This window comes from Zootoca vivipara, chromosome 3 (genome assembly GCF_965207765.1).
Source record: "Zootoca vivipara chromosome 3, rZooViv2.hap1.1, whole genome shotgun sequence".
NCBI classification, from domain to species: Eukaryota; Metazoa; Chordata; class Lepidosauria; order Squamata; family Lacertidae; genus Zootoca; species Zootoca vivipara.
In genome coordinates, this window is record NC_142586.1 from 26,525,499 (window position 1) to 26,551,498 (window position 26,000).

The 26,000-nt window shown below is 41.2% G+C and overlaps 1 protein-coding gene across 4 annotated transcripts in view; it reads left to right on the forward strand.

The window, feature by feature from the left end:
- ASAP2 (ArfGAP with SH3 domain, ankyrin repeat and PH domain 2) overlaps nucleotides 1–26,000 on the forward strand; it is a 97,114-nt gene that overhangs the window by 594 nt on the left and 70,520 nt on the right. For all 4 annotated transcript variants that reach the window (XM_035109873.3, XM_035109871.3, XM_035109874.3 and 1 more), the window contains exon 2: nucleotides 25,558–25,630. In XM_035109873.3, coding sequence (XP_034965764.3) covers nucleotides 25,558–25,630 — 73 coding nt within the window. The remainder of the gene's footprint in view (nucleotides 1–25,557; nucleotides 25,631–26,000) is intronic.

A 26,000-nucleotide genomic window follows, 5' to 3' on the forward strand; every position in this document is an offset into this window, starting at 1 on the left:
CCCAGCCCCCATAGCCGCCGGGCTCCGTGTGCCTCCCTATCCCCCTTCGCGCGTGGCTATGGGGCTTCTCTGGGGAGGCTGCAAGAGGGAAGCATGGAGGAGCCGCCAGCCATGCCCAGGCTCCCTCTCTCCTCCGTCGCTCTTGCCGCCTTCTGGCACAAAGGGGGCTCCGTGCCCGACTCAGCACCCCATTGGTGCCTTCCTTGAGAGGATTTTGCCCCGCTTTTTTGGCGGCGGCCGGGGGGGGGGGGGAGAGAAAGGCGACAATCACGGCACCCTCTTCTTTTTCTCCTGTTTCCCCTTTTGCCCGCCTTTCCCCCCCCTAAATCGTTTTTCCTCAGAATACACCTCTCTAGCAACTCTTTGCTATCGATATTGGGGCAGATAGGTGGGTTGTTATTATTATTATTATATTTTGTTTTTTGCCTTTCTGCCACAAAGGGCTTGACTTCACTCAGCCCCCCCCCAGGAGGGGGCCCGCCATATATTCACCTGTATTGGGCAAGGCTATCTTCAACCATTTCTCTGCCTCTCTAAAGGAGCTGCACACTCCTCTACAAATGAGCTTTCCTGACACAAAGATTTTGGAAACCCGCCCCCACCCTCCCAAAAGACTTCTTGATAGCATCTTCTAACCTGTCCCAGTGGAAAGAGGAACTGTCCGTGTGTGTGTGTGTGTGTGTGTGTGTGTGTGTGTGTGTGTTTGTTTATGTGTGTGTGTGTACACACACACACACACACACACACACACACACAAACAAATCTTTGCTGTCTGCAATGTGGCTTATTCAGAAAGATGGGATTTGGGAGATGTGCAACCTGACCCTAAGCATATTGATTTAGAAATTATATTCCACTGTGTTCACTGGGGCTTGATCCCAAAGCTGTCTATCCTCCTATCTATGCCTTACTTATTAAGATGTAAGTCCCGTTGGACCTAGTAGTGCTTACTAAGTAAAGAAAGATGCATAGGATCAGACGGTAAGCTTTACTCTGGTTATTTTTCTCTCCCATCTGGGGGACTGAGGGGGGTTAAATAAATGCTGCAGATCCACATAAGCAACATCTGTATAAAAAACAGTGTTCATCTTTTCTCCCCTTTCAAGGCCTATTATGTTGGAGACCCATGGAGTATTCCATCCCTAGTATTCCTTATAGGAATTAAAATGCCTATGTCACCAAAACAAAAGGGTTAGGTCTTTGACCACTACTAATACAAGATCATAAACTTGCTTTACTAAAGCCTCTGTCCCCTTGGGACTCCTCCTTTACTAACACCACAGCATTTCCTCCCTCTTCTCTTTATTAAGTTGTGGCAGACCCTGCCTGGCACATGGGATTTAAAGCACTCTTCCCTTCACACAAAAGAAGTGAAAGGTGTATGTTTCTCACTATGCACAGTACTGTTTAAAGGCAAAGGGATTTAGCACTGGATTAGCTTTTGTTTACCCCTGTGAAGAGTGTAGCCAATTTGCTTTGGCATAATGTTTTTAAAAATAAAATAAACCATAGTTTTAGGCTTCTTTGTGTATCTTCATTGGGATTTACCCTACAGAAAAGAAATAATGTCTGAGGTGTGATCTGTCTAAATATTCAACATCTCTTGCAGAATCCTACTTCCCGAATAAAAACTGGACTATTTCTAGGATCAATACTATCCTGCTCTCACTCACTGCCAATGACACATAAACGAATTTTGAGGCACATCCAGATATGGTTTGAATGTGTCTCACTGACACATGCAAACTCTGAAGTTACTTTGCATTTTTATTTGAATGACACAGCATTTCTGAGCTGCTTCATAAAAGTGTTCATTTAACTTGTAGAAACAAAGTCTGTCTTTTTCACTACTTTGTTATGGTAGACTCATAGGGTTCTGTATTCTTCTTCAAAAAAATGAAAAACTATTGAATTCAAGTTAGCTAGTTCAGATTGGAGCAAGTATTATTTTGCTGTTGCGAAGTAATCCCCCCCCCCAAAAATTTTTGCTCTTAACCTTTACATTTTCAAATCTTGAAAAACACCAAGCAGTCCTTTGGGGGGAAAAGGTGTCATTTATTTAAACAATCTGCTATTTGAAAACTTTTTGAGAGTCTGTGTCTAAAGTTGCAATCCAATACACGTGAGCTGGGGTGTAAGTCCCATTGAACACAGTGGGATTTGCTTCTGAGCAATCATGCATGGGGGCTCACACGGTAAAGCATAGGTTAATAGCAATATACAGCTTGCTAAGTACACAAGTTTCCTCCATTTCTTTTCACCAGGTTTACTGGCCTATAGGTGAGTTACCGTGTGATGGAGAAATGCCTTGGATGGGCTGTGGCCTGCTGTCCATATATTGCCTAATCCCAGTCTAAAACAATGAAGAAATGATTCCGTTTCCAGGATTTTTTCTCATAACTCTTGGATCACAGAGCTTGAAGGAATAAAAAATAATATTAATTCCATCCTCCTTTCTACCTTTAGACACAGTTCTGCAGACACTCGCCTTATAAATAACTCTCAAATGGTTAGCCAACACTTCCTGTGTCTTGGGGCTTTGTGAGAGTTACAGGTCTTTATTTTACTTTTACTTTAAAAAGACTTGTAGTGCTTATGATTTTGAAGAACATATATACTGCATTCATGTATACCACATGAGATTAAACTCTTTCAGAGAGATGATGGTACCACAATTCGGGGATGCGCGTTAAGAAATGATGTATAGAATTGAAAATACTCACAGAAACTATTTATTCCTATTTCAGGAACAGCAGCATCATTTGAGTTGCAAAGCCTGGAATGACTTAAGAAGCAAAGAAAGAGTGCATTCAAATTGTCACTTTGTAGCTTAGAATCATGAGATTTCTTTTTTTAATCTCATGAGTCAGAAGTCAGAGCATCCTGATTTGTGAATGAGTGTCATTCACAGTTCTGGAGTGGTGATAAATTTGAGTTTTTGAGTGTGAAGGGATCGCTCTAAAAAGCATGCTGAAAGCTTGTTTCCCTTATAAATGGGAAAACAGGCTGTTTAAACAAACAAATAAGCAAGCAAGCAATCCTAAAGCATGCTTGATTCTACACAATCTGTCTGACAGATGTTTGTTGCAGGTCACATATTGGGTTGAAAGCTAGTTTCCAAAGCAGTGCAGTCAATATGCCTTATCTCAACTGTTCTCTGGGTTTTGAATGCTAAGAGAGAAATTTCCAGCAGAGAGTAGTAGGAAATAGTTAATTGTCATGTATATCAAGACAATATCTTACATCATGCTGTGCAGTGGAGGAAAATGCTAATAAAACTAAAAATTTACTGCCCTGTCAAGAACTGCTCACTAAGGGTGAGTAGAATTACGTGTAGCTGCATTAATTGAGGCTTGTGTTGGCAAAGTGTCTCTGCTCATCTACTAGTATTAATTTCTTCAGTAAAAGTTGGGAAAACATCAGCAGTTCTGAATTGGTCACACTGAGATTCTGAAATAGCTTAATTAAACTGAGTACATTTTATCCTAGAATCAAGTGCCTAAATAGCTGTGGCTTTCAAAGTGTAAATCTCTGCAGCCTTTTCTGCTGCAGCAGTACAGGTCACACCCTTTACAGTATTAACACCATTTAGCAGGTTTTTCAAGCCTGTAGAGATGATGCTGTGATTAGAATTAGGCCATCCACTTTCTAATTGTAACAAAAAAAAAAGGGAGACAATACAGTAGTTTGAAAGAACTTGTGCTCTTGGCTTGATCCCGCATAATGCTTCCCAGACATATTTCAGAAAGTATATCTGTGCCTTGTATTGTTTATATATACATGATATTAAAATGCCAGCAGGACTGCTTGTGCCAGGTAAAACAGTAACTAGGCTGGAAAGACTAGGCTACAGCAAATGATGAGTCATTGAAATAATGGAAACCTGTTTAGGTACTTTACCTGCAGTCTGAAGGTCTCTTTTTCCAAGTGGGGGATGGGGAAGGAGAATTCAGCCTATAGGTTTTTGTGGATTTTTCTTGATTTCTTAAAAAAAAGTATTGTTATTTTCTGTTGCAACAATAAACCACGGCAACTCCAACAAACGTTGGCGTGCTGATGATCTTGTCACATTTCCCATTTTCCTCTTTGAGTTCACACTTCTGTTGTGACACATTAAGACATTGATGAATCTACGTCTGTCCATTGTGTCCCATAGGTCGGAGGTGGGATTTTTCTTAATACAGTGGTACCTTGGGTTAAAAACTTAATTTGTTCTGGAGTTCCGTTCTTAACCTGAAACTGTTCTTAACCTGAGGTACCACTTTAGCCACTGTGCAATTTTTGTTCTCATCCTGAAGCAAACTTCTTAACCCGGGGTACTGTTTCTGGGTTAGCGGAGTCTGTAACCTGAAGCGTCTGTAACCCGAGGTACCACTGTAATGAAGAATCTCATGAAGGAGATTTATTCTCATTTTGGGATGAGTTTTGCATTTCTATATAGATAAGTTTCATTTGTTGTGAGACATTAGTGTTGCATACAGTGTTAGGTTAGGAAGAAAAGAAGGTGAGTGGTGAATGGGGTGGGGTTGGGTGGTTACGCTTCTATTCTTCTACTTAGTGTATGTGTCACTTGTATGTGTTCTCTTACTACAGTCATACCTCGTATTGAGTTAGGTTCATGTTGCGTCTTTTCGGCTTGCGAACGCGGCAAACCCGGAAGTGTATACTTTTTTGGGTGCGAACAGCACCCCGGAACGGATCATGTCTGCAACTAGACTTGTTGTATTTCCTTGGTGGTGAGAGAGGTTGGGGGTGGCTTGGTGTGGTTGGTTGTCTTTGGTTGGCTGTAGTGAGATTTGTTTTTGTGTGTGAGTGGTGTGTGTGTGTGTGTGTGTGTGTGTGTGTGTGTGTTGTTTACTTTTGGATCAGGTTAGCCAGATTGATTTGTATGCTGTGGGCAGATTCTTGTTGTTGTCTTGTTGGGCTATGATGTGATAAGGGGGAACCATACCAGGGTGAAGGCATCTTCTTCTATTTGTCCCCAAGTCAGTTTCAGTTTATTGGTTAGTTTTTCTAACAAGGCTGTTTCCCATACTGTTTGATACCATTGGTCCATGCTCATTCCTGACAGGTCTCTCCAGTGTCTGGCTATGATGCTTCTGGCTGCTGAGAGTAGGTGGGTTATGAGCTCTCTATAATGTAAGTGGGCATTATTATCTTGGAATATGTTTAGTAGGGCCAGAATTCTGGGGTGAATTCTAATACTTGCTTAGTTATTTTGCATATTTCTTGTACATATGATTCATGTCCAGAAGAGTCAGATTTTGGGACATTCCCACCACATGTGGAGGTACCGGGTATGTGCCTGTGGAGGCGCATCCTCTCCAGCATTTTGGTGAGGTTCCTGGGTGTATTAGCGCTAGTTTCCGTGATGTTAGGTACCACCTGTAAGTGAATTTCAGGGAGTTCTCTCCCCCCCCCCCCGATACTGACTTGCTTCGTTTTAAAAAGTTGTTGGAGTGATTGCCTGACCTTCTCTTTTTATTGTGGTGCACTCCCACAAAGAAGTCCTTAAACTAAAAGAAGTCTTTTCGTGTGGCTTTTCTGTCTTACTAAAGCATTCAGGGAATCACTGCAAACCTTTTGCAGCAATAGACACTACTGTTAATATTAATACAGGATGTCTGATAATAACTATTTTGCTCTTAATTGGTGTTTGCCTTTTTGTTGGGTGGAGTCAGATGTTTCCTTCTCATGTCATTGTAGGATGAGCACTTTTAGTTAATGTTCTAAATCTCTTGATCTGGTATTTTATTTTTTAATTGTACATTGCTTTGTGTGTGTGTTTTTAGTAAGCAGTAACCAAACAAACAAACAAACAAACAATATTTTTATTTTATTTCTGGGACTGTATTGAATTTCAGACACTGTTCCAGAGTATGCATCCTGATTTACATAGGCATATACAAGATGTCTGGATCTGATAAATCAAAGCAAGGTTATCGATACTGGGCACCCCCCCCCCCAATGATTGACTTTATGTTCATATTATTGTGTACAGCAGAGTACTGGACAGATCGAGGTGCCTGCCGTTCAAGGAACAAGTTTAGTAAAAGAAACCCAGATACCAAATTAAAGCAAGCTTGTTTAACAGGGTGTAATGAATTAGACCTGGAGGAAATTCCTTTCTGGTCCTAGATGTGGTAATCAGTTATCCCAATGAAAAAGAAAAACCTGTTGATCAAGTTTCCCAACAAAGGAGAAATTCTTAGCATTCTACCCCTGGTCAATCCTGTCAGACACCCCAGTGCTACATTTTTAGAAAGTGCATCTTTTGAAGCACGTGTTGCATGTAATGTGTGGGGTGCATGTAAATGTGGCATATCTGTAAAGTAGCTAGTTCAGTTTGCCAAAGTACTTCTCTTCCCATGTGTATAAGGTAGGCACTTAGAAATCTGAATTCACTTATATTTCAACCCTTGACTTTTATAGTAGCTAAATAGCTGTCTTGTTCTGCTGTCCAGAGGCATGTATGGAAAAAATTCTGTAAGCTAGTTCTGGTCCTGAAACATGTCACAAAATCATGCTGAAAGGCAATCTCGGAGGTGGGGGACAATCCTTCCAGACAATAGGGTGAGGTTAACAGATTAAATCTGAAATTTTAAAGCTGAAATGCAGTCGTTTTCGGTCATCAACAGCTATCAGTCAGTCAATCACCCACTTCCACCACCCTTCTGAGTGATCTCCCCTCCCCATCCCCACCCCTCCCCACCCCTTCTCTACATAAGTGCCTGGGGACTTCTATTTCACTGTATCTGAAGAAGTGTGCATGCACACAAAAGCTCATACCAAAATAAAAACTTAGTTGGTCTTTAAGGTGCTACTGAAGGAATTTTTTTATGAAATTTAATTTGTTAACTTCGCCACTAATGCCTTACAAATAACAACAAACAAACTAGGAGCTGGAGGAGGCGGAATTTCCTTTTCATAGACATTTCTTGTTCCTAAAAGATCTCTCTGTAATTAAGATCTGAAGTTGTGAATGGGTTGCTATTTTCTCTCTCTTTTCTCCCCTCTCCTGCTTGCATTTCCTGTTAGAGTTTGGCCTGAATCCTAGATACATCTGCACAAGCTTTAAGTAAAACCACATTTTTTCTTATTAAACAGAACTATTATGTACAAAGAGCTATGAGGCATAACAAACAGTGTTGTGGCTAGTTTCAGTGCAAGTTATGGTCTTTTCTGAACTCTTGAAAACTTTGTTGTTGTTATTAAAACTTCATTTGTATTAAGCATTTTCTACAGAAGGATCCTGGTTCAATCCCTGTCAATTCCCAGGTAGGACTGGGAATGCTCCCTGCCTGAAACCTTAGCAATCCCCCATCAGTCAGTGTAGTTGTTGGACTACAACTCCCACCATCCCTGACTACTGGTCCTGCTAGCTAGGGGTGATGGGACTTGTAGTCCAGCAACAGCTAGAGACAAAAGTTTGAGAAACACTGGACCGTAGGCAGGACTGACCTAGAGGGGTCAATGGATTGGACTCGGTTTAAAGCAACTAGCTTGCTATGTTCCTTACGAATTACAAATTCAAAGCAAAAAAAGCAATTTGCCTTCAAAAACAGAATGGCATCAATAACAAAGCAGTATACTTTGCTAGAAAATAATGTAATTGCATTATCCATGGTTTTATTCCTGCTTCCGCTTGAGAGTCATAATCTCTTACACAGTCTACCTACATAGCTTCTGTGAAAATGATTATGGTGTGGACCCACACGTTATCATAATGATTGGAAGGGGCCTTAGCTCAATGATAGAGCGAAAGATTTCAGGTTAAGTTCTTGGTGACTTTAGGTAAGATTGGACATGCTCTCTGCCCCAAACCCTGGAGAGCTGCTGCTAGTCAGTGATAGGTAATACTGAACTGGATGGTCCAGAGCTTTAATCTGGCATAAGGCAGGACTCAATGCATGCAGGTCTATTGCTTTAGTTAGGAATTCTGATGGGTACAACAACAGTAATGTGAATAATCTTAGGTCAGTGTTTGTTTTTCTTAGTGGTGGTGAATGTAGGGAGTGGACATGAACCAACAACAATACTTAGCACAGGACCTAAAAGCTGAAAGGATTGGACAAACTGGAAATTGAAGAAGCTGTGGTGTTGTCTCCAAATAGTGCTAGCAATGGAAGAAATGATAGAAGATGGAGCAGCTATTTTTATCTCTCTCGGCCCATCCCTATTTCTTGGTGGAACAATGGCAAAACTTAGCTGTTGGCCTTCAAAGGTATTGCCTCACGACTCTTGAGGCGCATGGTTGCCACAGAAGAAAGTTCACTGTGTTCTGGCTTGTTTTAGCTTGTGCACTGTTGCTCAGTGTATTCAAATATTGGTGCCCGAGCATGAACAACTCTGAATGGACATTAGTAGTGGTGTGCCACAATGCCAAATCCAGGGTATGTATGGCAGCTTGCATTTATTAATTCACCTTGAGCCCATAATCATTTCACCACAGATTGTGCTACAGTATTTTACATCAGAATGTGATATATGGCAAACGCCCTGCTTGCCACTTGTGAGGGTGGTGCATGTGAGCAAGCAACTCTCAGGGAAGAGAGTTCACACCCTGGGACAATTTGGTGTGAGCTTTGTGCATAGAATGGAGCAGCTGGAGGGTAGCACAGCACAGGCCAGCCCTTTCCTCAAACTGGTGCACTGCAAATGTTTTGGACTACAACTTCCATGAGTGCAAGCATGGCTAATGGTCAGTGATGGTCCAACAACATCTGGAAGGTACGTGGTTTGGGAAGGCTAGCCTCAGCTTTCCTCATGTGTTGAAGTAGCCATAAAAAGAGGAGATGGTTTCTGTTTAGCAACAGTCAATGTGTTACAACTGAATGTAAAAATACATACGTACTGTATTGCAAAAGTGCTTTAACATAATAATGTAGGAAGAGATGCCTGTTGGATGAGGCCAAAGTCCCATCTAGTCTGCAACTCTCTTCCCACTGTGGCCAACCATATGGCGCAGGGAGCTCACATTGTGTGTGCAAATGCTTCTAGTGGTTTATAGTCTGAGGAAATCAAGGAATATATTACTTAATGGAAAACAAGTCATTGATGAGATATGTGATCAAGATGCTGTTGCGCTAAAAAAAAGGTTTCTGAACCACAACCCAGCTAAGTTTAATAATGGGTGTGTGTGTGGAATTTATGCAGGTTTGCCATTCCCTTTCTGTAATGATTTGCGTTTATTTGCCAACTGCTTTTGACTTGCAGAGGTACATGAATACGTATCTAACTCTTGTATGACAAACTCAGTAAATGGCTTGTAGCATCCTTCCAGCTGATTTTATCCTGTGCACCACTGCAAGCTGAAACGAATGCTCCTGTGAAACACATTGTTGGTGAGGCCGTGTGTGCTGATAATGATCCAAGACCTAATCCGAAGGGATTCAGTAGGCTGGCTGTTGGATGACAGTAAGGCAATATGGATAAGAGGATGCACATCTATTGGTTATGATGTCATTATTAAACAGCAGAATTCTTTTCTTTTGTCTGTGAAGCTTTGTTAACCAGTCATAAACTGTGGGTGGAAATAGCTTTGAAAAGCCCATGATTTACAAGGTGCAGAGGAGATGAGGATATAGAAAAGTAGCAGTAGAACAGAGAGTGGGTATTCTTTGTTGTTTTGGTAGGTTTGGTCCTCCAGTCCAGTGAATGCTTTTCCTCAAGGGTTTGTAATGATTGGTTTATCAGTTTTGAACTTTTCCTGCACATGTCTAGTCTAGTCTAGTTCATTTGTGCAAATGTTACAGCTGTTCCTCTTGGCAGTCATGTTTCTTTAATGTCTTTTCCTACAGCTGCATCCTCAATGTTAGCATCTGACTTTAAACCAACAAAAGCCAGAAATTAGAGCATAGGCTGTGACTTGGTTTCCTAATCCTTAGCATTGTCTAGGAATTGTAGTGTGCTGTATAAAACCACCTGCTGTGCAGATGCCCCCCTTTTTTGCACCAGAGTAAAGAGTAGATTATCACTGTGGTGCATTTTTTTCCAGCTGGAAGTCTATAATTTTGTCTAGGCATTATGTTAAGTATGTATGTGACTACCTTAAAACAGCTGAAGAGATTGTAGTGGAACAAATTAGTTGTGCATTCCTGAAAAGCTTTTGTTATGTATTTTAAAAGATACAGAAGGGAAATAAGGGAGCATGAAAGCAATGTGGACATGAAGCATGCGTTATTTGCTCTGGTTCATTTTCAGTGAAAAGTTTCTTTACAAAAAAAAGAAGAAAAATAGCCCTAGTGAAATCTATTTTGAGGAAAGCCATTTAGGAAGCAGCATACATTCACTAATCATTTTAATCCCTATCAATCAGACAGGATTACTATTTGAACAAAGGCAGAAGAGTGGAAATTTCATTGCCATGCATAATATATCCATTTTTTTACCCCTGTTCCCTAATTTAGATTCAGAATTTTGCTGGGTTCTTACTTTACTTCGTTTCGTTCCATGGGGTACGGAAGGTGCCTGTTGTACCTAATACAACTAAAAGTAGAATTTCCCCTCTCTTTGTATTTGTGTGGAATCAGCTTCCTCCAGAATGGAAGAGAATGATCTGGCAGCAGAGGTAGTTGGCTCATATATCCTCTCCAGCAAGAGTAATTTGTTTTAGTCGATTTAGTGCAATACTCAGCCTTGTTTCACAAGTCCATACTCCCTGATCTTCCATCTGTTTTTCATTTTTAAAAAGTGTTCCTTTGATCTGACACAAAAGTAGAAAATTGAGAGAAAATTTTTGTAAGGTACTGCTCCCTGCCCTCCAGTCTTCAAACACTTCCACATAGAAGAAGCAAGTCCTATGGGTTTTTTTTTACCTGCAACCACTGAATAATGTTCTAACTGCATGTATATTAAATTTGTATCTGCTCTGCCCTCAATCATGTATAAACTGTGTGAGTGTGTTGCCAGATTCTAAATAGGAAAAGGAGGGCATGGATGAATATAGAGCCCTCCCTCTGCCTGGGATATGTCTCCTTGCAGTTTGACTGAGGTTCTCCCCCCCCCCCAACAAGAATCCTGCCTACGCCCATGGGAAAGTGTTCTCTGCCACACTCTTCAATTCTGCAACCTCTACTCTTAATATTTGACTCCGTCTGTATTTTGTGCATGATCGGGGCAGATTTGTGCCTTTGTGTATGGATGTGCTGTTGCTGTTACTCCGTGATATAATGGCTGTGTGGAGAGGTCCTATTGGTCCTATTCCTACCTTCTGTGAGTTCAGTGAAAGTGTGAATGGGGCTTGGTGCCTATGCAAGCTGAATGCACTTGGGTTCTGCAGGGTAGTTGTGAACCATGGCTGCACACCGTGTCCCTAATCATGTGTAGGAGCCTAGGTATGTGCACCTGTGTGCACCTTTGATCCCCTTTCACACTGTTGGAGGGAGGACAGCAAGCACCAATCCCACAGTCCCTCTCCGTGCATTCAGCTTATGTATGGAGGGAACAAGTACTGTACAGTGGTACCTCGGTTTACAAACACGATCGGTTCCGGAAGTCTGTACTTAACCTGAAGCAAACTTTCCCATTGAAAGTAATGGAAAGTGGATTAATCCGTTCCAGACGGGTCCGCGGAGTACTTAAATTGAAAGAACTCAACCTGAAGCATACTTAACCCGAGGTATGACTGTAGACTTATTTGGAAACCTGTATGGGCAATCAAATGCATTTCAGATCAAGGTATAAATACATTAATTATTTCTAGGAACATGTTCCTTTCACTTTCACTTCCATTTAGGCATTGATTTCTGAAACTGAAGATGGGCGACCTTAATTTCTGTTTTGCCCATGAGAATCCAAGGAAGGGCTTGTCTCATAGTTTCCTTTTGATTTCCTTTCTGTATGCTAGTGCATGATCTCTTTTTCAGAAGCAATGCATTAGATTCCAAATACTACCTTAATTATTATTACATTTTATAAACTGTATACATTTATTCAAAACTATCAGCTGCAGGATAGATTCAAGTAAAATAGTTTATTGGAAATACTGTGTTTGCCGAACTTATGAAGTGTTCTGAGAATGTCCTCTGGAAGCCCGCACTGTTCTAAGTTGCTGATAGTGCTGCAGCCTGTGAAGAGGATGATACTCAAAAGATGTGTGAAGGGGATCCTCCAACATGACCTTGTTTGGGATCAGGATCCATTTCAACTCATTTATTTAATTAAATTTATACCCCACCCTTCCTCCAGAGTTGCCCCAGGGTCCTAATTCTGTGCATATCTGTGCTGCATCATTGCCATCTCTTTCAGTTATTGGTTCCGATTTTAACTCAGTGGTACCTTTAGTTAAAATTGAATTAAAAGGGTCTCATGTAGCCCCTGTGGGGATGATTTCCAACTAAGACCCAGAAGAGAGCCATGCCCAGTTGGAGTAGTAAGAGCCTCAGTAGACAGTAAAGAGCTAGAAGGGATCATTGGACATCACAGTTTTTGGGAGAACACGTGGAGTTCTTTTGCATAAATCTCCTTAATCTGCAAAGATTAAACATTGCCAGCAACCTCATTAAGTATGAGACTAACTCCACAATTAGAAAATATGTACAATCCCTCCCAAATTTTGAGGGTACGATGGGACAGAAATTCATAGTGTACACTGTAGGCAACTGTTTATACTGAACCAAAACCATATAGGAATGTGTGTGGATCCTTTTGGCCCAGATGGCATTGAATCAGGCCATCGCTTTGTATACTGTTTGCTTCTTATATTGGGCAAAGTGAGCCAGCCTCAGAGCATTCAGCATCATTGGATCATTTGTAAGAGAAAGTTAGATGGAAAAGTATTAGTCTGTATCACTTGGTGTTTGTTTGTTTTTAAACAAAACCTTATGAATTAGTAACTTAAGAGTCAGTTTATAATATGCACAAGTGGGTCTGCTATCTTATTTAGAAAACATGATTGAATTCCTTACCTTCACCCTTGGGGGTGTGTGTGCTATAGTTCAGTGGTGGAGTGCGTTTTGCATGCTAAATTCCCAGGTTCAATCCCTGTCATCTTCAGGTAGAGCTCAGAAAACAGCTCCCGTCTGAAACCCTGAAGAGCTTCTGTCAGTGTAAATACTTAGACAGAAGGGCCTAACTTGGCACAAGGAAGCTTCCGTTGCTGTCTAGTTTGATTCCACTTAACATGCTTGCCAACTGTTGCAGGAAGGGTGGAACTGTTGCTGTGTTTGCGTTTACATCTTATGCTGGAGGCTGGCATTTATTTTATGGAAGCTCAAAGAAATCCGATGCAGCTAACATTCTTGTGGATATAAACGTTGGTAGAATCAGTGGTGTGTGTGGCTGTCTTGTTTAAAGCATAATCTCCTTTTTAAAGGTCCTGTTTTCTCTGGTGGATTTTCAAACTCAAAGTTTGCTTTCAACATTGTTCTTGATTTTTGTGCATTCCTTGAGAGGAAGCAAAGGAAACTGTTCCCAAAGGAAGCAAGATGACTGATAGGTGCTGCCACTAAGGACGGATTGGTATGAAGTGGTGGCTTCTGGTCCTCTTTAGGAACATGTGCAAGGCAAGGATACGCCTTTGCTATACAGGTAGCCAATGTGGGTTGCCAGATATTTTGGACCGGAACCCCCTTCAGCCCCAGCCAGGGTGGCCATTGATCTGTGTTGCTCACTGATGCAAGAAAATCTTCCCATGAAGTCTTCCTGTGGGTTTGAAACAAGTTAGAAGCCTGGGGAACTTGTCATGGAGCAAGGGGAAGTTGTGAAGTAATGTACCCCACACTTGTAAATAAACAAGGAATCAAACAAGCAAAGACTTTGCCATGGTTTTTTTGAATGCAGTTTTGAATTGTGTTCCATAGCGAATACTGCATTTAACACCTTTTTGTACAATTAGAATTGACTTTCTGCATAATCGAAGAGAATGATCTGGTAGCAAAGGTGGTCAGTTCATTTCTCCTCTCCAGCAAGGATTCTTTGGAGAAAGCAGTGTGCTTTAAATTTGCAAAGTTTGCTGAGAGAGTGGGATTGACTCAGAGCACTCCGAGAATTGCAGCTTTCTGAGGGGCCTCTTAGCAACTCTCAGCACCCTTAAAAACTCCAGCTCCCAGAATTCCTTGAAGGAAGCCATGACATGGCATGATACTGCTTCAAATGTGGAGATGAGGCCATAGCCTTTCTCATTGATTCTGGACCAGAAGGGAGTCTACCTGTAGTCTAGCTAAAGAATAAAGAGCAGTAGGGCCAGTCCACACTACCTTTGTAGACTTTGGTCACGTCTGAGATACATCATAAAGCATGCTGCCTCCAGGACTCCTTGCAAATCTTTTCTGGTCCTGCAGATTAAGTAGCATTCTGAGAGATGCATCTACTCATTTAGATTATGAAATATAATACAGAACTTGGTCAGACACAAATTATGAATATGTCTTAATGTTGCTTGTGCTGCAGTACACTTGTATCATATTTTTCCTTAGGACTGTGCTACATTAATTCATAGAATCATAGAATTGTTGAGTTGGAAGGGACTCTGAGGGTCATCTAGTCCAGTGGTCCTCAACCTTGGGCCTCCAGATGTTTTTGGCCTACAACTCCCATGATCCCTAGCTAGTAGGACCCTGCAATGCAGCAATCTCAACTAGATCATACATGACAGATGACCATCCAAACTCTGCTTTAAAAACCTCCAAAGAAGGAGAGTCCACCACCTCTTTTGGGAGTCTACTCCACTGTCGAACAGCTCTTACTGTCAGAAAACTCTTCTTGATGTTTAGTTGGAAACACCTTTATCTTGGATCTTGGGTTCTACGTTCCAGAGCAGGAGAAAGCAAGCTTGTTCTTATTTCCCGTGTGATAGCTGTTTAGATATTTGAAAATGGCTATCATATCTCCTCTTAGTCTCTTCTAATAAGGCTAATGCCATTGATGTAAGTACTCTTGACTTGAGAAGGGAGCATGCAAGCAATCACCAGTAATTCCAAACCCAAACATTGAGTCATTTGCTAAATAGGAAAAGTGTCTTGCACGTGTTTTACCGGTATATTCCACCCTCAATCACAGTAAGCCTCCTGTTTTCTGCTTGTTTGGTCTGTCAACAATTTGTACATTCGCAAGCAATAAATACAATGTTTTAGCAGTCAAAAGTAAGTAAGCCTGTTAACCTTGTTTACTCTTTTATCTCAGAGTAGCAGTGAAGTGGGGTGAGACTTTCATATCTTAATCTTAGAACCGTACCAGGTTTCAGAGGTCATTGCTAGCAGGGCAGGAGAGAGCAGGAAGCCAGGGAAATATGAAAGCGGTAGATTGATGACTAGAACGAATCTATGTGGGCAAGCTATTGATGAATTTGTCTCAGGTGCTTAAGGCTGTTTTCATTAAAACTTTGCTCACAAAGCCAGCAGTGTGTAGTCAGAAGCATGCTGCGGTTGATTTATATTTGTTTGTATAGAGAACGTCAACACTGATTGGTGAGAGGCTGTCCAAAGATTGGTGACTTTAACTCAACGGCGTTTGCCCCGTCCTACATTTGAGGCCTTTAACCGTTTTGATTAGGTAGTTGAGCTCCTCCTTTGGCCCCCCCCCACATTGGCCTGGTTTTTAGGGTTGCTATAGGTCCAGAATTTCCTTTACACACAAACAAAAATTTGGCAATCCTAGGTTCATATACCGCATTAAAAGATAGAAACAACATGAAAATGCAGCATGGTGGTGTGTACTGGTGAAAAGCTCTCCCTCTCTCCTTTCTTGCTGTTGCTGCACCCCCGGGAAACAAGGCCAAGTCTGGCTTGCCATGAGATCTGAACTTGTGCTCATGGTTTGTTTCTCTTGAAGCAGTGGTTCCCAACAGGTGGTCCGGGGACCCCCAGGGGTCCGTGAGCTATGCCAGAGGGGTCCGCAAGATGCTATTAGAATAAAAAATATATTAAATATATTTCGTATAACAGATTTTTTGTTTTGGCCGCTTCCTGCATGAGCAGAGTCTAGCGCAAAACTAGAATTAGATAGAGGCAGTAGTTCTGCTGTATGCCGTTAGGTGGCGCTTTACAAACACTACTGTTTTGCAAAGACGCAGCGCGCGCATTCTACTAACGCTCACCTCCCCAAGATGCTTTGCGCGCGCCGGCTTCATTTGTGCGCTACTGCGCAGGTACCCTGTCTTCTCCATTCCCCTCCCTCCTCCCTGGCGTGCGCTGCCTCTTTGCAAAACAGTAGTGTTTGTAAACAAAGCAAGCATTTTCTTCCATGTGTTTCATGAAAAACAAATTTAGGAATCTGCTCGACATGCGGTCTGATTTCAGAGTGAAAGTTTCAAGTTTGAAGTTTGAAACCTAATATTTCAGAAATAATGGACTCAAAAGGACAGATTTAACTTATCTCATTAAGAACTGAAAATTAAAACTAACTGTATACTGATGGAGTACTCTGTTGTAACTGTAAAAAACATATAAATATAAAAAGACTCTTAATTTGGCTCTCACTTTTTAATTTTAGGATTGGGAATTAATGGGGGTCCTTGTCACAATAGCGGCTCGATGTGGGGTCCTCAAGAAAATTTTGTTGGGAACCCCTGTCTTGAAGGAACACCGCCCCTGCCCCCCAATAAGTTTGTTCTTGGCTTACTGCTTATGGGTAGTTTGGGGAAAACAACCCATGGGCCTGTCATAGCATGCCAGACTTTTGACTTGTTTCCTGGCAGTGCAGCAGGGAGGAACGGCAGCATGAGCCACCATGCTGCTTGTACGCATTAAAAAATACACAGTTTTTGGAATTACGGTTTAAAGTGATGTGTGAACTGGGCCATGGTTTCAGACCACATGTGATCATGCCTCTGGAGTTGCCTGTATCTTTGGTTTGCACGCTAAATGGCTAAATGATACTATCTCTTATCTAAATTTGAAATGGTGCTCTGGTTTGAGCCTCAGCCCTTCTTATCAGACAAACGGAGAATGACTCTTATTGTTGTCGCTGATCAAGTAACAGTTGGGGGTGGGTGGGAATCACCTAATTGCTTTTAACTAGCAAGCTGCTGCTTTAATGATAAGGGTAGGCGAAAGGTTTAGGGATGGGTAAGGCTGATAACAATGGCTTCCTGCAACCTCAGTTACAGCAATGTTACGTAGTACTGTTCACATGATGGCACATCATGTGCAATATATTCCATAACAGTATAAATTGCCACCATTTCTTAGAATTTTCTCAGCTCAGTTACTGTGGCCTTCATTTTTGCGGCAGCATAGCAGGGCTTAGGGCTGAAATTTTAAGGGAAGGGTGTATTGGGGAGGGCATCGTGACTCATTGTAAAATAACGAAAGCCTAAATAGGTCTGATAAAAAGGTAAAGGGACCCCTGACCATTAGGTCCAGTCGTGACCGACTCTGGGGTTGTGCACTCATCTCGCATTATTGGCCGAGGGAGCCCGGCGTATAGCTTCCAGGTCATGTGGCCAGCATGACAAAGCCGCTTCTGGCAAACCAGAGCAGCACATAGAAACGCCGTTTACCTTCCCGCTGTAGCGGTTCCTATTTATCTACTTGCATTTTGACGTGCTTTCGAACTGCTAGGTTGGCAGGAGCTGGGACCAAGCAACGGGAGCTCACCCCGTCACAGGGATTCGAACCGCCGACCTTCTGATCAGCAAGCCCTAGGCTCAGTGGTTTAACCCACAGCGCCACCTGGGTCTGATACAAGTTACTTAATTGATTAATTCATTTTGAGTTAGATTTTAAGTGCTAGGTGCCACAGTGTTCATCTAGGCTAGAGGTAGGAAACCTGTGGCCTTCCGATGTTGCACGACAACAGATTCCACCATTGCTTACGATTGGCCATGCTTGTCAGGGCTGATGAGAGGGCTACAAGGTTTCCCTCATCCCTGATCCGGACCCTAGATCCTAAATGGATTTTTAAAAAAATTCTAAGTGGATTCTAAAAGGAGATCTTTATCACAGTTGGTATTGGGTTTGAATTGATTTTATGTATGTGCTGTTGCTATTTTAAACTATATTTTTTTAAAAAATGTTTTTGTAATATGTAACTGCTTTAGATATGTTTTTAGTATATTGGAAAAAGTCTTTGGGATGCCTCATGGGAAGTGATTTATAAATGAGATATAAATAAAAATAATTGTGATAACCATAATGATAGATTCTGGTGTAACCACTGATACCGTGAAAGAGGCCCTTGAAGTTCTACCACTATGAGAAACTCATTTTTCTTGGAATATCTATGCTGTAGCTCTCATGCCCAGGCATTAACAAGGCATTAAATATTACATTGCAAATGACTTGATCCTTGCTGTTCTGCTTCCAACATCAAGTTGGGAAGGCAGATGGATAAGGCAGCATTTTTAAGATAATGGAATGGTCTTTTGTCTTCCTGGGATCTCTTAGCTCATGTGTACGTGCTGTTATGTTGCCTAATTTTTTTCATTGGGGTCTGTTAAGCCAGGGCTTCTGTTTGGTGGCTTCGCCTTGCTTTTAATTCATCCCCTCCAATTACTTAGCATCTTCTATGTGGTTAGACATAGACTTCATAGGCAGTTTGCTGGCATGACTATGACTTTCCAGCATGTTTCAATTACCTAGCAAAAAATATTTTGTAGGAGAAAGGACAGGCCCAGGAAAACGAAGAAAAGTATTGGGGTATGGGAGGGGAAGACACCTGATAGATGAGAGAATAATAATAATGCAGCAAAACCCTTTTTTTTAAATCAATGTTCTCACTTTGTGTGCATGTGACTGTATCTATATATCAAAATTAACTATGTTGGTGGAATGGATCAGCTATATTTCAATAGTATTTTTATTTATCTATTAACGGCAAAGTTGTCTTTTAAAATGTGCATTTAGAAAAGTGACAAAATAAAATTTAAACGTAGAAGAAATGTCTGCTATAATTCCCCAGAGGGATTCTTGCCAGATTCAGAGAGTTTTCTCTAGCATGATGGCATCTTGCATGGCGCAGGTGGAGCTTCCTTAGACTAGTCTGCCTGCTGTTAGAGAAGTTTATGTACGCTTTGTGAGAGGCAAGGCCTAGTATCAGTGAGGTGCCATTACAGCTAGCATTGACCAGATTTCCCATTTGAAAGCAAATAATGGGGCAAATTTTCCAAGATGCGTGTTGACTTGTCCTTTGGGGCTGTAAGGAGTTTAAGGTTGTAATCCTAACCCCACTTACCTGGGAATAAACATAAAATGAACAATTTGAACCTTGACTGGGTTTGGTTTAAAAAAATAATAATATATCAATGGATAGGTAAAGTAACAGTGCAAATCTAGTACAATGGTACCTTGGTTCTCAAACTTAATCTGTTCCGGAAGTCTGTTCCAAAACCAAAGCGTTCTAAAACCAAGGCACACTTTCCCATAGAAAGTAATGCAAAATGGATTAATCCGTTCCAGCAATTTAAAACAGCAATTTAACATGAATTTTACTATCTAATGAGACTATTGATCCATAAAATGAGAGCATCAATCAATCAATCAATCAGTAGTTGAACTGGGTTCCACACAGTCACAAAAACAAAACAAAAAGAGCCGCAAAAACACAAAATAAATAGCTAAAACAGACAGACCTCAGCATAACACTCAAAACGAAAGAGTGACACTCAAATCGGAAGCGTAACACTCAAAACGGAGCACGTTCGGCTTCTGAAAAATGTTCGCAAACCGGAACATTTACTTCTGGGTTTGCAGTGTTTGAGTACCAAGGCGTTTGAGAACCAAGGTACCACTGCATTGCTTTTACTGATGTTGTTTCATGTATGTCAATGGTACATCTTGGGGAGCAGCGTGGGAATACATGACAGTGGCCGTCTAAGGAAGCTCCTATCCAGAGTTTGATATCTTTAGCTTATCAACATAGGGATATTGTCAATGTCATGTTATCCTTACTATTTATGGCAGTTCAGTGAAACCTCTCATGTTTCTGCTCTGCTAGGATGAATTCAAGTTATAATTATAAATAAAAAATTAACTTTCCTCTGTTCCCTCTTCTGTGCTATATAGCTTTCTGTGTGCTAAAATCCTTTGTTGGGTTTTTTAAAGCACCTGGATATGGTTCTTGAAGAGGACAAGGGAGGTTCTTTGTGCAGTGAAACCATGTGATGATATGCTTGACTGATGCACACTAGGCAATTGTCAACCTGGGTGCAGCAAATGTTTTATAGGGCCCGCAAGTGTTGTTAACATTGTTCTTAGAGAGAAATGCTTTATTTGCTGAACATTAAGCTCGAGCATGTTTCTGCGCTGCTTATCTGTGCACTGGGGACCTTTGAAGAACTTAATTTCCATGTATTCCTATGCAAACGGGCCTGATCCGCACACCTCCCCGGCTGTTGTGTACATTGGAATGCAATTAATAATCCACAGGGTTTTGCAGTTATCTGAATTTTTCAATGTAGTGCTCCATTTAAAAAACCCCAAACATGTTTTTAAAAATTGCTTATTTACGGGTAAAATATATTTATAAATGTGTACGTACATTGAGATAAAATATGTATTTCAAATGCCTATCGTGATGACTCACAAGCTGGGGGCCTTGCTGTGCATGGTGAAGGACTCAGAAGAGGTAAAGGTAGCTTCACTGGGCAGAAGCCAAGAAAGAGGACTCATTCCTGCTTCCATCCTCTGACTCAGAGATCTGTCTCCTACAGTAGTCTTATTTCCCCAGCCTTGCAGAAGTCAGAAGACTGCTAAATAAGGCAAGGGCCCTTTAGCCACCCAACCAGTTCCTCCAGTGAAGTGCAACCTACAGCACTCATTCCTTATCTGCCCACATGAGGCCCCAGTTGGTTCTAGCTCCCCGCTGCAACTTCTTGTAGCCACCTTAGAAGGGGAGAGCTTCAGGAGCTGTCCAAGGTCTGGCCTGCGGTCTGCTTTGACCCTACATGTGAGCTTTGTGACCTGGTATGGAAGGTGGCATGGAGAACTGCTGAGAGGAAGAGGGTATTGTCAAAAATTATCTATGGTCGGAACCTCCACTGGATGAAAGCTTCCCATCAGTGGCAGGACACCGCTCTTAGTTTTACGCTTACTACTACTGAGTTTGAGTTTCAGAGTCTTTGCACTTGGAAGACCCGGCTCAATGGATCACTTAAAATATCTTCTCGATGTGTGCCAGAGCTGGGGTTGCTGTGGAGACTATAACTTCTAATTATGGCTAATTAACCAGAACTGCTTACAGGAGCACCCTCAACCTGAAATCTAGTCACTTAATTGGCAGCTAAAAATAAATCACTACACCTGCTTGTGCCAATCTGTATAAATAATGGTTATTTTCTGGGTTTCTTTGAAGTGCCTCACAGGTACAAAAATCAGGATGTGCAACACAAGTTGGTTATGTTGGTGGTTGTAAAAAGAGTGTCAAATGAACCCTGTAAAGAAATGGAACAATATTGTGATTCATTGTAATGGTCTGTCTGTCTGGCATGTAACTTAGACATGTCTGGGTGTTGATTGAGTGTTAGCAGGGGAGGGACAGGCTCAGGGCAATTTTCCTTCTGAGTAAGGGTCAATGCTTGTCCTAGTAATGTAGCTTCGCTATTTTTATTGTGTCTACTCTGAGTAGGACTGAGTTGAATACAACCCTGGGGGTGGGATTCAACTAATTAGACCTGCTAACAGAAGCCTGTCCAAGGACTTCCACTAATGCAATGAAGTTTCCTTCCTTCTCACCCATGGACCCCCAAAATTGGCTTGGGGGGTGGTGGGAGAGCGCACAGAATAGCACCCAATGAGAGGAGGGGGGGTTGTATTGCTTGGCAAGCTGAAAAGCTTGCACTGACAGAATGATTGACATGCACTATGGTGAATTCCTCCCTAGGAGTGGGATTCAAGTAAGTTGTATTCAAAGTAGACTTACTGAAATTGATGAACGTGACTACTTTAGGCCCGTTAACTTTAGTGGGTGCTACTCTGAATAAAAGCTGGTTGAATGTGTTTCTAAAAGGGACACTCTTAAGATCTGATACATTTCTATATTTCTTATAAAATAAAATCTGGGTATTAATTCAAATGTTTGGCAGTATTAAAAGGTTTACTCACCAACTGAAATAGGAAGAAATTGAGGAAAGCATCTTTGATATGAATGGACACTCTCCGCTGCCATATCTTTATTAATCTTAAAAAGGTAAAGGTAAAGGACCCCTGACAGTTAACTCCAGTCACAGACGACTCTGGGGTTGCGGTGCTCATCTCGCTTTACTGGCTGAGGGAGCCGACGTTTGTCTGCAGACAGCTATTCCAGGTCATGTGACCAGCATGACTAAGCCACTTCTGGCGAAACCAGTGCAGCGCACGGTAACGCCATCTGCCTTCCCACCAGAGCGATACCTAGTTATCTACTTGCACTTTGACATGCTTTCAAACTGCTAGGTTGGCAGGAGCTGGGACCGAACAATGGGAGCTCACCCCATCGCGGGGATTCGAACCGCCGACCTTCTGATCGGCAAGCCCAAGGCTCAGTGGTTTACACTACAGCGCCACCCGCGTCCCTTATTAATCTTAATCAGGGCACTGTGAGTTAAATAATATTTCTTTTTCTCTACTGCAAATAGAGTTGTTGTAACATTCAAATGCACTAGCTCAGAATAGGAATATGTCCAGATCAGGCATAGGCAACCTCGGCCCTCCAGATGTTTTGGGTCTACAATTCCCATCATCCCTGACCACTGTTCCTGTTAGCTAGGGATGATGGGAGTTGTAGTTCCAAAACATCTGGAGGGCTGAGTTTGCCTGTGCCTGGTCCAGATTATAGTACTTCACTACATTGCATTACATTTCCTTAGGAATTTTTCTTCAACGCAGCATGTGACTGCACACCTCTCTGTCTTCTGGTGGTTTGAAGTCTTGGGGGGGGGCGCACATCACTGGTGTTTGGGGCCTTGTGGAATGTGGATTTCCAGGGCACTGGAGTTGTCAGTAGTTTTCAGGATCCGTAAACAGCATTCCTTTGTGCCAAGGATGCTGTTATGAGCATGCTCAGTAGCACCCCAGATGCACAGAACCCTGGAACATACAGTTTCTAGAGTAGAGGACTTGTTATTCATACTAAGGAGTCAGTCAGGTGCTGCAAAAAGTGCCAGTTTCCAGGGCCCATTTCTTTGGACTGCTGCCTTTACAGCTCTCAAGGAATCACAGTGTGTGGGGGCGGGAGAATGGACATTTCTCAGAGAGGCCTCTGGTGATATTTCCATTTCCACACCTCTGAGGAAATGGGAATGGAAGTGAGTTGAAGAAGGGTGCAGGGGCTTCTGAGCTTCCAATGGTTGAGATGAATCCTTCAGAATCTGTCATGTTCCGATTGCTGTCATCAGGTGTTCCACAGGGTGTTCCAGATTTTGGAATTTGGCTTGGGAAGGAGGGAAATGTGTGGTGTTTGCTGAGACCAGTGCCAAGCCAAGCCAAGGAAGTCAACATTGTTTTTTAAAGCCACTGTTAATCACTTTATTATTACTTATTATCAGTCACTGTTAATCACATTATTATGTAATAAATAATATGCTATCCTAAAGATCCCTGGCTGGGAAGTGTGATAGATCTGTTTGCAGCAGGTGAAGGGACTGTGCTGTGCTAATATATATATATATATATATATATATATATATATATATATATATATATATATATATATATATAAAATCCGTATGTTATAACTAACATCAGGTTTGACTTGATACTTGAAAGTTCCAAAGACACATTCCTTCCAGTTTAAAAGAAAATGGAGGAATGCGGTACCTCAGTGAACATGGCTGTCCTACAAGGCATCACCAGAAGCCATTTTAAGAATCATTGTTTCTGACACTTGGAGAACAAGAGAGACATGGGAACTGAATGGGAACCGAAAACATCTTGCCATGCTTTTTATTAGAGTTAAGAAGGAAGCATCCATATGCTTTTAGACTTAAAGCGGAAGATGAAATGCATGGCGTGAGCTTCCTTGAAAATTATTTGCAGCTGCTGGGAAGGAGACGAGGGCACTGAAAGGACTAAAGGGAAATGCTCTTCACACAAGAGGAGTGAAACACAAAAACCAAGCCCCATTAAGACATTTAAAAGCTTTACTTAGTCACCACTCAATTACCCCGGTGCCGCAAAGGAACAATTCCACTGAAATCGCTGGAGGAAATGCTCGTGTTTAAAATTATTATTTTAAAAAGTGAAAACAGACAAAGGAAAGAACGGGGCATATTTTACAAGGCTGTCTGGGTAGCTTTGGTTGGAAACTCCAGTTTTTGTGTGTGTGTGTTTCCTTTTGTTTTGTAGTAAAGTTAATTATTCAGTGTACAGAAATACATAACCCAGCAGGCTTCCAGCGTGATTTAAATGCTTAATGTATCCTGTGAAGAATAAAACAAAGCATGTCATCTTTGACAGTTTGACATGAATTTTGCTGGTTACAGTGATGTTTTATATTATAAACATGCTGTATGTAAGTACATATACATAGAATGTCATTGCTGGGTTGTTTTTCTTTTGAATCCTAAATGCTTTGAATTCACAAGACATTTAAACAACTGAACACATGCCAAATTATATATTTTTCTCTATAGTTTGAGTTTGGTGACAGTAACACAAATTTATATGTATGTGTTTGTGTGCAGAGGGTTTCTTATGAAAAGTCTGCCTTATTCTTGGAAGTATTTTAGTTTTTGAGGTACACCTAACATATATTTAAGGAATGGAAATCATGCAAGATATATTTCACTGAATATATTTCACTAAGCAACTCTTGTTTTTCAGCTATTACTTTCATCAGATGGATGAAAACAGCGCTTGTAGATAGTAGAGATTGTTTAAAGGGCACTTCATCTAACCTTTAGGGACTTCCCTGAGACACAAAATAAGCTTTGTGGACACAGCACTGGCATTATTTGCAGTGTATTGTGTGTGGAAATGGGTTGGTAGTGTTCTAGACCAAATGAAGATTTGTCACTCTTCTGAGAATTAAACTACGGTAATGATTTGCCTGCTCTCCTTCACTTGCACTGGCTTTTGGTAGCCTTGCATTATTTTACTATTCATGCTTAGAGGCAAGATCATTAGAGCATCTTTTAATTTCTTTGATAGGGTGTTCAGGATGCTCTTGGAAGCTCATGAATATGTTGCCTTGGTTAAAAGCATTGCATTATTGAAAGCTGTGTCTGCTTTGTTGGATCACAGCAGGCAGCAAGTTAATATGGTCAGGTGTGCTAATAAAATAAATCATATAAAACCCAATGGAAGTCTACTGTTAATGTTGCTATTAATATACTGGTCTGTTTGCTACGTCAGCTACACAGAAGTCCAGATTTCTATTGGAAATTTCCATATTAGTTCAAAATTGTAGGAATGCTAACAATATGGCTCATGTTGGGACTATTAAGGCAATATTTATAATACAAATGAATCTGCTTTGCATGCTGGAAAACACTCGCCTCCTTTTTTCCTGAGGATAATGGAGTGTGCTAACCAGATCCTCTAATGAACATTCTATATAAATATATTTAAATTATAACAATAGATGGTCAGTATATTACTGCAGTATGTAAGGGTTTTCATGTTTTTTTTCTTCTGGTAGCCATTTAAATGAGCTGGTTTCTTATAAATATTAAAGCTTCTTCTTATCTTTCTTCATTTATAGGCACTGGATGTTGACCGAACTGTTCTTTATAAAATGAAGAAATCCGTAAAAGCCATAAATATTTCTGGGCTTGGTATGTACAGTCTAACTACATTGCTAAAAACTAAGTATTTGAAAACTTGCCCTACTTGAGCATTTGCTGGGAATATCTGTGAAAGTGTTATAGACGTGCTTGGTGCAAACATAATGCTGATTCCCCGTGAACCCTGGTTTGCCAACCAGAAGCTCATGAATAAGCACTTTATGTTGCCTCTTGAGTGCTTTTCATTTCTAGAGTTAACCATGGTTCTTTGTTTATGTATGCACTGTTGCAAGTTATGCTTGATAAAATCCATAGGTTCCCCCACAAATCAGATTGAAAACATGGTTTGGCATGGGGTTGAAAATGAAAATTTTGAATTGGTACACAAGTAACATAGAAGCATAGTAAACACTGGGAAGTA